This window comes from Chanodichthys erythropterus, chromosome 23 (genome assembly GCF_024489055.1).
Source record: "Chanodichthys erythropterus isolate Z2021 chromosome 23, ASM2448905v1, whole genome shotgun sequence".
Classification (NCBI taxonomy): domain Eukaryota; kingdom Metazoa; phylum Chordata; class Actinopteri; order Cypriniformes; family Xenocyprididae; genus Chanodichthys; species Chanodichthys erythropterus.
The window spans coordinates 2,606,363-2,620,079 of NC_090243.1; the positions used below are offsets into that span (position 1 = coordinate 2,606,363).

General features: G+C 36.2%; 1 protein-coding gene across 4 annotated transcripts; it reads right to left on the reverse strand.

Moving 5' to 3' along the window:
• Positions 1 to 130: 130 nt before the first annotated feature.
• On the reverse strand, positions 131 to 13,716 carry tm9sf1 (transmembrane 9 superfamily member 1). Of its 4 annotated transcripts, XM_067377621.1 has the most exons (10): positions 13,477 to 13,716; positions 13,250 to 13,299; positions 11,880 to 12,100; positions 11,616 to 11,747; positions 11,114 to 11,236; positions 6,873 to 7,225; positions 4,520 to 4,674; positions 3,038 to 3,223; positions 2,466 to 2,739; positions 131 to 1,349 (listed from the first exon to the last, which is right to left on the reverse strand). In XM_067377621.1, exons 3-10 carry the CDS (start codon positions 12,090 to 12,092, stop codon positions 956 to 958), a joined length of 1,830 nt encoding a protein of 609 aa, XP_067233722.1. In that variant the 5' UTR covers positions 12,093 to 12,100; positions 13,250 to 13,299; positions 13,477 to 13,716; the 3' UTR covers positions 131 to 955. The 4 variants fall into 4 exon arrangements, with proteins under 4 accessions (XP_067233722.1, XP_067233723.1, XP_067233721.1 ...); XM_067377622.1 differs by lacking the exon at positions 13,250 to 13,299 and having other exon boundaries at positions 13,520 to 13,716; XM_067377620.1 differs by lacking the exon at positions 13,250 to 13,299.
• Between the last annotated feature and the right edge of the window lies 1 nt (position 13,717).

Below are 13,717 nucleotides of genomic sequence, written 5' to 3' on the forward strand. Positions count from 1 at the left end.
TTTTTTCAAAAAAAAAAAAAAAATCCTACCAACTCCAAACTTATGAACGATAGTGTTTAAGAGAGCAAAAGGTCAAACCATAACTAACAGTGAGCTTTAAATAATTTTGTCTTTTCAATTTACAAACATTTATATGATAGACACCACTATCATTGCATTTCACCCACATATTTATTTCTCTTACTGTAATAAAAGTGACTTTATTGAAAACATAGTATATTTACATTTCAGCAGATCACAGTTGATGGCGACTTCAGACAATGGTATTGCTTCCATAATCTATTCTTCATTTCTTCCGCTTGCTTGTGTTAAATCTTCCCTCCAGAACTCAAAATGTGTATATTGCACAATTTGTACACAATATGACACACGTCTCTTTTCCTCAAAGATGATAATATCCTTACATATAATCACACATCCACCTTTAATCAAGTAAACTCACCTACAGTACATATAAGTGCTTTATTTCCTCAATGGTCTTATGACACAAAGCATGAAGGCCTCTTATTTCTAGTCCCCTTATGTTTTGAAACTGACATTTAATCATTGTAGTCATATTCACTACATTAACAAAATCCAAAACAGAATTTTCAAGTCTTGGATACATGGTAAGCAACATTTTGAAGTATGAAAATCTGGCCCATTCAGCACAAACGATCCAGCTGACTCACAAATACTTTTGTATTTGATGTGCAGAAAATCTAGCAACTATATATCTATGTGAATTTTAAGTATCAGGGTGTTGGTGAGCAAAATAAAATATTAAATTAGTCTTTAGTCAGTTGCTTTGTCTGTTCCCTATTCCTTTTTAGATTGGCATCAGAAACAGTTGATAGTTTAATATACTTCAGCAACACAAAACCTGCTCATGCAGGGTTCCATGCGGACATGGTCCATGAGTCTCTTTCCCCATTTGAGGAGGGAGGGGGGCAGGTTGAGAGGAAACGGTCTCCTCTCAGTCCATCTTAAGGCTACGGTAGATGTAACGAATAAAAGCCAGAGAAGCCCAAAAGGAGACCGTTCCCAGCATGAGCGAGAAAACAAACGCAGTGAGCAAAGAATATCCGAAGAATTCGACGCTCTGTACAAGGCCGCTCATGTTGGAGCGATTGTGGTAGTAGAAGAGAGAGTAAACAAATATAAAGATGCCAGTGGAGCCGGTGCTTAGAACACTTCTCCACCACCAGCGGTAGTCCTCGCCTGAGAGCAGGAAGTAGGTGAGGGCCACAGAGATGCAGGCACCCACCGAGAGCAGGATGGCAAACACGCACAACAGGATGCCGTAGAGGGTGTAGTGTTCACGACCCCACGCAGTGGCAAAGATGTAATACAGTTCTACTGAGATGGCACTGTAAATTCAAGAGAAGAAAAACAGATGTGGACAGAGATAGAGTAAGATTTAATATTATAATATAACAAAATATATATTTTTAAAAAAGTACATAAAATATAAAAGTAATTTAATTATATTGTCTTATATATTATTTTTACAAATGTTTTTATTTTTTTATATTGTAGGGGAATTTTACAGTTAAAGACCCAGAATCCAACCCTTCAATATATGAAACATTTAAAATAATATATTAAATTAGCATTTTTTATTTTTCCTTATAGTATATTTTATTATATAAGAAACATTTTCAAATATTATATTAAATGATTCCTTATTTATATAACAATACAATATTTAAAAAAAATTCTTATAATATCCCATTATATATAAAATTAATTATTATATATTATATTAACATTTTCTCACATTATATATTTTGAAATGGTTTCTATATTCTATTATTTACATTCTAATATTTACAATATTTGATTTATTATATGTAAATATGTTTACATATAAAATATAAATTAAAATTTAATAATTAATATTTTTAATAAATGATGCCATTATATATAAAAGATTTTAAATCTGATTATATTATGTTAAAATATTTTATATTATTATGTTAACATATACATATATATATATATATATACATATATATATATATATATATACATACATATACATATATATACATATACATATATATACATATACATATATATATATATATATATACATATATATACATATATATATATATATATATATATATGTTTTTTTGAATAATATAATATATAAAAAAAATTTAAATGTTAAAATATTCTTATATAATATTCTTATATAAAAAAAATTAAATATTAAACTATATTCAAAATGTTATCGTATATTCAGTAGTGTTTAAAAACTGATAGAAAATTAACAACTTCAACTATTCAAAATCAAATATTATTAAAAATCTAGACATAACATTTGCCCACTACTGTAATGCAATTAAAAATGTTTTCTTAAAAATTTTCATTTTTTTATTTGAAAACAGTTTAAGATACATTTATTTGAATGCATTATTTTACAGGAAAGAAAAGATTCCACTGTCTGGAAATCATCTGCCGAGACTCACTGCTCTTACCTGAAAGGCAGGAAACCACCAATGGCCATGTGCACAGCTGTGTGTTTGTACCAGGGCTGTTGGGGGATTTGGCGAGGTATGTTACGAGTGCGACATGGGGCCTGGAAATTGCCTGCTCTGTTCTTTCCAACGATTCCACCAATGACGGTGAGGGGGAAGCCCACCAGTACCCAGGCACCAAGCAGCAGAAGCACAGTGGTGGCAGGCAGGGCCTGGGTCGATCCGCTCCACCAGTGAACAGAGTTCACCACACTCCAGGTGAAGAAGAGGGGGGCTGAAATCAGAGAGAGTGAAATAAAGAAGAGAACAACAAAGAGAGCAACAGTGAGTGGGCGAAATGTCAGGTACATTTGCTTATGAAAACAGTGTAATTGCAACAGACTATATTTGGAATGGAATTCTAGCATATAAATGATGAGTCAAGTAAGAGGTTAACATTAAAAAATTAAAACGCACTGGAAATGGAAAATCATGCTGAGTACATTGCATAATGGGAAACAATACCCCACACAGTGTGCTCCTGTTGTATAAACCATCTATATGTATAAATACAGAAGATCATTGTGTCTTACCAGAGAAGAGCGCAGAGGTGAGGATAATGTTCCAGACCCAGCGCTGGCCCTGGATCTGTGTGTAGAAGCTGCAGGAACAGTAACCTGACACACAGCTGGTCAGAGCGTACAATACGATCGCTGCCGAGTTTATGGCACCATGACGATGGACATTAAACATGCCCAGTAGTGCCATGACAATGATTCCTAAAGAAACCGAGAAAGACGGTTATCTGAAGGTCATGTTCTTCTTATCTGCAACTCTTTTCTCATATTAATCCCAATTTCATCCCAAGTATCTCATTGACACAACTGTTTTACACAGAATATTGCCAAATCAGCAATGCAAATTAGTGACAGACAAAATGAGGTGCAAGAAATGGTAATAACATGAAATAAATAGGGTTGTGAATGCATTAACATGAGATTAATTTAAAGTTTAACCATGTTACTTTTTTGTTTTTATATCATAAACAAATGTACCATTATTTGGTTAGTTGAACTGAACTGATTGAGGCTTACTGGAACTGACCAGAGCAAGTGTCACATACAAGATAGTTGACTAGTCATCGAACAATTATTAGTCAACTACTGGAGATGCCATCCTCAAACAAGGTCATAACTATGTCTTGAACTATGTCATGAAGAAAAATTTAAAAATGTGTGAAGTGATCAATTAAAACTATTTGAAATAACATTTACTCTTAATCTTATCTTATGTCTAATATGTCTAAAACTTTGTAGAAAAAAGCTGAGTAGTTTGCAGCTGGATATACTGTAAGTGGTTTAACATTTCTATCGTGAAACGGCTGTCAAACATTTAATGTTTAGCTGCTTACAGGGGTTGAACCACTGGTTTTAGACCCCAATAATTTATTAGCATGGTGTGTAGGGCCTCCTTTTGTGGCTAATACAGCATCAATTTGTCTTGAGAATGTCATTTACATTGGCCAGTGGGATTTTGAGCCATTCCTCTTGCAGAACAGTTGCCAGGTCACTATGTGATGCTGGTGGAGGAAAAAGTTTTCCCGACTCGCTACAACTCGTTCAACAACTTTCCAGTTTTAGTATTCAATCAGATTAAGTATTTATATGTCCTCTCGAGCAGATTAGAAAAGGTTTAAACCACCCGTTACAATCCGATTTAAATTCCATTCGATTGACGTGCTTATATGTGACTTTTTTATTCTGACTGTGCTACCAATCACAAACGAATGCAGCTATTGACAGCAGCTATTGACAAGTGCTGTTAAGACTGCTGAGGCAGCGCAGAATATATACATATATAAAAGACTTTTTGTCATCCTAACAACAAACAGCAGTCAAATATTGGTTGGATAATTTGGCTATTTTTAATTACTGAGGGGGGGACTTATCCTCCTCAATGTCTATGGTGGTTATGGCCCTGTCCTCAAATATTTTAGCATGCTCACACTAGCTCATCTGAAATGTGCATTCATTTTTTTATCGTTTGATACATTTCTATAATGCAGCATGTGATACCTGTGGCCAGAGTCAGAAACTGAGCCCCGACCCCTAACACAGCACACAAGAGGCTCTTATATGGTGGGAAGCGAAAGACATCTGTGTGGATGATTTTCCATCCGTTATCCCCCTGATCCAGATCGTCACAACCCCCATCTTCCTCCACATTATACCTGTAGACAAAGTAAGAGTGTTCGATGAGTCCATTGTTCATTAATGATCTCTGAGTAATGGCTGCTTCTTCCTCTATATAGATAATTTAATGCAAATACATTATCAACAGAAAATAAAAGGGAAGAGTTACACTATTATTTAAAAGTTTGGGGTCAGTAAGATTTTTTTAAAAGAAATTTATACTTTTGATGATAAAATTATAATAATAAAACAAATAGATGTTAAATGTTCCAAATCAGCATATTAGAGTGATTTCTGAATGATCGTGACCCTGAAAACTGCACATGCTGAAAATTCAGCTTTGCCATCAAATGAATACATTTATATTAACATGGAAAACAATTATTTTCAACTGTAATAATATTTCACAATATTGCAAATTAATGCAACCTTGGTGAGCCTTGAAGTCACGATCTCCTGGCAACATGTTTGTGCATGTGTTGCACAGGGAACAACAGAAACACATTTAATGGTTGACAAATGGAAGCTCCCTTGAGTACCAAATGTGCTACTAATTGCATGTGTAAGAAACATGTGATATTTATTTATGAACTGAATGAACTTAAGTACAGTTTAATTAAATACAGTTTGCATGCAGAGTGTAAACAAACAGAATACATGATCAGCCATGAATTCCACCTTAAATTGATTAAATCATTGAATCAATTTAATTGAAGCTTTTTAAAATGATGACGGCAATATGATAAAAGAAACCAATGTTCAATAAATAGTTACATTCATTATATATATATGACCACTTTATTAGGGTACTATTAGGCATTTATTACCTGTTCAACTGCATGTTAACGCAAATATCAAATCAGCCAATCATGTGACGGCAACTCAGTGCATTTAGGAATGCAGAGATGGTCAATACGATCTGCTGAAGTTCAAACTGAGCATCAGAATGCGGAAAAAGGTGATTTAAGCGACTTTGACACCATGGTTGTTGGTGCTAGACTGGCTGGTCTGAGTATTTCAGAAACTGCTGATCTACTGTGATTTTCATGCACAGTCAACCATCTCTAGGTTTTATAGAGAATGGCCTGAAAAAGACAAAATATCCAGTGGGGATGTGCCCGAAGCCGAATACTATGTTCAGAAAGGAAATTCTATGGAGCCTCTAAAGGGACGTGGTGATGGAAAAAAAACAAGATGAGGAGGGAAAAAAAATGCAATGCCTTTTCAAGGCAACAGTAACTCAAATAACCACTTGTTACAACCAAGGTCTGCAGAAGAACATCTCTGATCACACAACATGTTGAACATTGAAGCAGATGGGCTACAGCTGAGGCTTTAATTCACATGGGCTAACCAAAATTGGACAATAGAAGATTGGAAAAAAACATTGCTGGTCTGAGGAATCTCTAATTCTGATGTTACATTCAGATGGTAGGGGCAGAATTTGTTGTAAGCAACATAAAAGCACGGATCCATCCTGCCTTGTATAAACGGTTCAGACTGGTGGTGGTGGTGTAATGGCGTGGAGCATATTTTCTTGGCACACTTTGAGCCCCTTAGTACCAATCAATCATAGTTATAGCCACAGCCTACCGGAGTATTCTAGCTGACCATGTCCATCCCTTTATGACCACAGTGTGCCCATCTTCTGATGGTTACTTTCAGCAGGATAACACACCATGTCACCAAGCTCAAATCATCATAAACTGGTTTCTTGAACTTGACAATGAGTTCACAGTACTCAAATTGCCTACACAGTCACCAGATCTCATTACAATAGAGCAGTTTTGGGATGTGGTGCAACAGGAGATTTGCATCATGGATGTGCAGCTTACAAATCTGCAGTAACTGCATGATGCTATCATGTCAATATGGATCAAAATCTTCTAGCACCTTGTTGAATCTATGCCACAAGGTTCTGAAGGCAAAAGGGGGTCCAATCTGTTATTAGCAAGGTATACCTAATAAAGTGGCCGGTGAGTGTATATATAGCCTAACTGTAAGCTGTTTATGGTTGCCGAGTAACATAGCAATTTTACATATTAGAATATGAGCTCAGAGGTGAGCGTTTTACAGCAACACAGCTTCAGTGTTTCACATGTTTCAAACACAACTTATCCAATCAGAATTTAAAGTACAAGGACTGAAAACTTTTAGCATGAAAAAATGTTAATTAAATACAATTATGTAATCAAGCAAATTGCATATGTGAATGAGACTTCAAATCCCTCCTCACCTGGCGAAGTCATTCTTCAGCACTCTCATGAGGATGATGATGACGAAGCCTAGCAGTAGCACCACCAGCACTAATGAGTTGATGATGGACAGCCAATGGATTTCCAGAGTCTTGGGAAAGAAGGAATAGTCTCTTAGGCGCTCCGCTCTGCGTGAATGGGGCAACGTACTCTCAAACCAGCGAACGCTGTAGGTATGGGTGATCGACAGACCACCACTGCCGACACCAGCGCGATGGCCTGCCCCTCCTTCCTCTAATGGCTCCGGCTTCACATCCTTCACAGACACATTGGCAAAGATCACAGAGTCGCCGTTGTACTCTATATTGAAGTCCAAGTGCGTCCACAACCCCACCTGATGTACAAAAAAAAGTGAATGAAGAGAGACACGATGCTTTATTCACTGAATTAGCATATATCAAAATAGTCAAATAGTACACAGCAGCCTCAAAAAGATTTGGACACTTTGGATTTGGACAAAAATTCAGGCAATTATTATTAATAAAGAAATACCCTACTACTTCAATAATACATACAATTGTACTCACATTTTTTTTTTATTATTTAATAATAATAATTAAAAAAAAATATTTTACAGAACTAAAGTAAAATTACAATGAGAACATTTATAGTTGCCTTAATATTGTTGCTTCCAAACATTAAAGCATTAAGCTTTTATTTTGCCAGAAAAACACAGGGAGATATTAAAGTCCCCATGAACTCAAAAATTGTGGCGTTTAGTATGAATATGTTAGCCATAATGTTAGCCAATAAAGTGCCATCGATTTACCTCGGCATAGTTGAATAAGAGTTCAGTACATGGAAATGACATACAGTGAGTCTCAAACTCCATTGTTTCCTCCTTCTTATATAAATCTCATTTGTTTAAAAGACCTCCGAAGAACAGGCAAATCTCAACATAACACAGACTGTTACGTAACAGTCGGGATCATTAATATGTACGCCCCCAATATTTGCATATGCCAGCCCATGATCGAGGCATTACACAAGGGCAGCCAGTATTAACATCTGGATCTGTGCACAGCTGAATCATCAGACTAGGTAAGCAAACAAGAACAATAGCGAAAAATGGCAGATGGAGAAATAATAACTGACGTGATTCATGATAACATGATATTTTTAGTGATATTTGTAAATTGTCTTTCTAAATGTTTCGTTAGCATGTTGCTAATGTACTGTTAAATTGGGTTAAAGTTACCATCGTTTCTTACTGTATTCACAGAGAAAAGAGCCGTCGCTATTTTCATTTTTAAACATTTGCAGTCTGTATAATGCATAAACACAACTTCATTCTTTATAAATCTCTCCAACAGTGTAGCATTAGCTGTTAGCCACCGAGCACAGCCTCAAACTCATTCAGAATCAATGTAAACATCAAAATAAACACTGTACTTACGCGATTAGACATGCTGCATGACGAACACTTTGTAAAGATCCATTTTGAGGGTTATATTAGCTGTGTGAACTTTGTTTATGCAGTGATGGAGTCGAGAGCTCGGGAGGGGGCGGAGAGCGCAAGCATTTAAAGGGGCCGCAGCCTGAATCGGCGCATTTCTAATTATGCTTCAAAATAGTCAGTTAAAAAAATTAATTAAAAAAAATCTATGGTGTATTTTGAGCTGAAACTTCACAGACATTTTCAGGGGACACCTTAGACTTATATTACATCTTGTAAAAAAACGTTCGATGGCACCTTTAAGGTTATCTATATGCTAGTGTGCTCCAAAACAAAGACAAAATTCACATTCAAAAGATCCGCCAATACAGATCAATGATTTTGGTGACATCACCCTGCACTTCCAATGAAATGCTCTCGAAAATCTTAAGCATCCCACCCCCTACATTATAAATAGACACTGAAACTGCAGTTCACATAATTAACATTCTGTATCGTGAATGGCACAGTGCACTATATAGGGAATAGGGAATGATTCAGAGAGTGTAAATATTCTTTCTGTTGTGGCGAATGAAGTGTGGTTTGCATTAGTGTTACGTGCACTGCCACAGCGCACACACAGTCTGCTCCAGGCCAGAGATACAATAGCACAGAGCAGATCATATGTGCGAATCGGCGCAGATCACAAAACATATCCGACCCATTTGAATTCTACTCAGAATGCTATATTTTGGATAAATGGTTTGACAGACTCGGCTTTAGAAACAGCTCTGACAAGTAGAAGAGATGCCATATACCAACATAAATTATACACTTTTCAAACTACACATCCTCAGCATGATTATGTTTGCTTCGATTATGTTATCAGGCAACAGGTGAGTAAAACATTTTCAACTCTGAGGCTTTTCACACTGCGCTTAACCCTGGGTTAACGTCGTTCTAAACCGCTTTTAACCCCGGGTAAAGGAACGTTTCACACATGTAATTTAGAAGCGGGGTTAGCACCGCTTTTTACCTGGGGTTGTAAACCCTGATCGTTTGCAGTGTTAACCCCGCATTGCGGTGCCAATCTTGTGCAGTGTGAAACAATGCAGAGTTAAAATGTTATGACTAGATACCTAGCAGTGGCTAACCAATAGCGTGCATCATATTCACGTGCTTTAGAAAGTCACAGAAAAACTGTGCATTGTATATAAACAGTAACTTCAGTGTTTGAGAGGAAAAATGTCAAATGCTGACAGAAAACTCAACAATTTGAGTGAAGAAGAGTCTGCTTCATTCTTAAATTTATAGTCCGAAATGTCCATTCAGTATAAACTCGATAGTACAGTCGGCAATACGAGGACGCACAATGCTAGAGCTATGTAAACAGGTCGCGTGCTGCGTTTATCCAATCAGTAACATTGACACCGAAAATATGCAAATAAGAATGTTAACCCAGGGTTTAGGAATGTACAATGTGAAACGTCAGCTGGATTACCCATGAATACCCAGGATTGACTGTTAACCCCGGGTAAATTACGAGCAGAGTGAAACGTGAAGCAAGATAACCCAGGATTCCGTTTACCCGGGGTTAAGAATGACCCAGGGTTAACTATTTCAAGTGTGAAAAGCCCTTCTGATTTTTATTCACATCTGATGCTTTAAACCCTGGCTAAGATGTTAAGGGTGTTTCGAAGCAGACTGTGCATGAAATAGATGTATTAGAAAACGTAACAAATTGCAGCTGCAATCAGCAAATGTTTAAGGCCATTTCATAATTTCAATCATTATACAGTACCCAATGGACACCCCCCAACCATTTTTTTTTCTCATTCATTATTTTTTATTCTTTAATTTAAAGGGTTAGTTCACCCAAAAATGAAAATTCTGTCATTTATTACTTACCCTCATGCCGTTCCACACCCATAAGACCTTCGTTAATCTTCGGAACACAAATTAAGATATTTTAGTTGAAATCCGATGGCTTTGTGAGGCCTCCATAGGGAGCAATGACACTTCCTCTCTCAAGATCCATAAAAGGTACTACAAACATATTTAAATCAGTTCATGTGAGTACAGTGGTTCAATATTAATATTATAAAGCGACGAGAATATTTTTGGTATGCCAAAAAAAAACAAAATAACGACAAAACACTGCTTCAGGAAGATTCGGAGCATTATGAATCAGCGTATCGAATCATGATCCAGATCATGTGTGAAACTGCCAGCGGCTGAAATCACATGACTTTGGCGCGCCGAACAGCAGATTTGATACACTGATTAATTTATGATCCAATGCTTCCTGAAGCAGTGTTTTGAAATCGGCCATCCCTAAATAAGTCGTTATTTATTTATTTTTTTTGGCGGACCAAAAATATTCTCGTCGCTTTATAATATTAATATTGAACCACTGTACTCAAATGAACTGATTTAAATATGTTTTTATGTACCTTTATGGATCCTGAGAGAGGAAATGTCATGAAATGCTCCCTATGGAGGCTCTCAGAGCCATCGGATTTCAATTAAAATATCATAATTTGTGTTCTGAAGATTAACGAAGATCTTACGGTTGTGGAACGGCATGAGGGTGAGTAATAAATGACAGAATTTTCATTTTTGGGTGAACTAACCCTTTAAGGGTGGAAAATATGGAAATGCTTATAAATACATAAAAATTACATTCCTGAATGTTGTAAAACCAACAAACTTTTTGGTCAAACAATCTCATCTTATCTAATGCAAAGAAATGCATTTGCAGCAAAGTGTCCAAACACTTTTTAGGGTGACTGAAATGTGTGTGAGTGAGTGAGTCAGTGTATGAGTGATGGAGACATAGAAAAAGACCTTATGGCTGTGAGGCAGGAATCCACTCTCTTCCATATATCCAACGAAACCCCATATGGGAATGTCATCAAGGACAAATTCAAAGTAATACAGCTCCTCAACCGCTTCTCGCAGCTGATCCACCTGTAGTTTCAAAAATGCATAAAATATAAGACATCTGTAGCAATTCCCATACATCTCTGCCATTTCCTTTTCTATGACATGTAAATGCGCTAAATCCTGTTCCAGGAAATCTAGCTTCCTGTGGAGTTAAGTTCCAACCTTTGTTACACACCCATCACTCTCAAACGAACCTGAAAACCCTGACTAGCTGGTTCAACCGTGTTTGATTAGAGCATGAGCAGGATAGAGAATCCCTGCCATACAGGAAAATGGTTCGTTTTGCTTATTTGATGCATTCAATGTGCCAAGAGCAAAATAAGGAAATTAAAACCCCCCAAACCTGTTATGCTCTAAACAAGATTGCATTTTACAAATTTTCTGAATATGACTGCATTGCTACCTCTTTCTCAGAGAGAGTGAGTTTGCATAGCGACTGTCGCTCTGTGTTCTCCTTGAAGCGGATGTTGTAAAGAGACTCAGCCATACGGTCTCCATCCAACACCTCTCCCAGACTCAAGGCTTTATGATGTACCTGCAAACACATCAATCATCCACAAGGTGACAGACCCACACTAACAGTAAATCTTAATGACATGTATTGCACCATAAGATCATAAACAAGCACACTAACAGAGCCAGATAATACTGAATAGTGCACACTCACCTCTTTAGGTCTGCAGACTGGGAGAGTGTAATAGTGATAGGTTTCCTGGGGGTTGTGATACGGACCAACTTTGTTAACATACAGGATCACCGGATCGCCTTGCTTGTAACTGACTGCCCAGCCAAAGTGAGGCAGCAGGCACAGGACAAACACACAGAGCCTCATGGATCGACCAGCGACACGCAGGCCTGAACATTCCAGTCTTGCTGTCATGACAACACCTGTAAATGAGCAAATCAAGACTGTAAAAGGGGTCAGCAACTGTGCAAACAACACTTTTTTTTTTTTTTTTACAGTGCCGTAGTTACATTTTAATTACTCAAATAAGTACTGAGTACTATTAATTAACTACATGTACTTGCTATAGAGTTAGTTAGGGTTAGGGTTTGGTTTAGTTACTTGTAATTATGCATAATTTACTGTTATTACTATAAGTACATGTAGTAACGTGTAACTATGGCACTGTAAAATAAAGGGTTACCAAACATGTACATAATTATTTTAAATGGCTCTTGGTTGACACGTCCTGCAGTTTTATATGCTAGAACCATTTTAAACAGCTAATTCTTTTATAACTATTATATATATTTTAAGACCATTTTGTGACTACATGTAATATTGTACTAAAAACTGAAAATTGGTTTGTATTTGGAAACACAAGGGTGGGTAAATCATGATTTCATTTTGGAGTGAACTTTCCCTTTAAGAGAAATGGTCACAGCAGGACAAAAAAAAATACACCTTATAAATTAATCATTCATATAAATTTAATTATTTACATTTTAATAATTCATATAAATTTGAATCTTGATGCAAAATATGTCCATTAACCTTTATAATCGACTACATGTAAGACTTGCAAAACAGACTATTATTATTGAACATGTTTATGACTTTGTATAAATGTAGTGACTACATGAAATTTTGTACTTACAAAAATTCAAACGTGTTGCAAAGGGTGAGGGTGAGTAAATCATAATTTCATTTTTGGGTGAAATGTCACATTCTTACAATATATATTTTTTTCTTATTCATATTAATTTAACGATTAAAATTATTCATATAAATTTGAATACTGCTAAAACGTTCAATGATATATTACTAAATTTAATACTTCACCCTAACGACGACATAATTACATAATTGTTGAATATGGAAGCAAATATACGTAAATAAATGGACAGTAATGTAAAAAATGTCATTTTATTTTGAGGTGTCTTTGTTACAGTGTAATAAGTGCTTAGAAAAATTAATTAACATGTACTTAGTATATGGTTTGCTTCAGTTGCGTGTAATAATTCATAATTTACTGTTATTACTATAGTAAGTACATGTAACATGTGTAACGACACTGTAAAATAAAGTGTTACCGAAATCTTTTCTTGTGGAGTCTCCTAATGGACGAAATTGACGTCCTCCGCTAGATTAATTCAAATCAGTTTGATAGGTTAAATAAACAGATGTAGCTAGCATTCTTCAAACATAACAAATAAGAAACATGTCGACCAGTCTCTGCAGTTTGATTTAAGAGCACTATAAATCCTTTTCGCCAACTAAGATGCTTTGAATACTTCCGCATCGGAGAAATGCACCAAACCTGTTTCAGATGCTTCCTCTGATTCCTTAGAATCGCTTCTTACTTTTCAAAATCCAGTCAACAGCACACGCGTATGTGTAATGTCATATCTGACCATTGCTGGTGATGGAAGATATCCAATCTTTGTTTTTACGCGATGAAACAGCCGAAAGGTCGAGAGCAGCAGCGGCGCACAGCGAATCCACGTCACCTTAAAAAATAAAAACACCCTTTTAGAGATCTTCCGGGGTGGGCGGGGCTA

Bases quoted from the DNA above. Each gene is read 5' to 3' on its own strand.
- tm9sf1 (XM_067377622.1), bottom strand. From the start codon at position 12,092: ATGACAGCAAGACTGGAATGTTCAGGCCTGCGTGTCGCTGGTCGATCC. The intron at 11,237-11,615 runs GTAGCAATGCAG...TTGAAACTACAG, and splicing joins TCACTCTCTCTGAGAAAGAG to GTGGATCAGCTGCGAGAAGC. The intron at 1,350-2,465 runs GTAAGAGCAGTG...TTGAATTTACAG, and splicing joins GGTGGTTTCCTGCCTTTCAG to TGCCATCTCAGTAGAACTGT.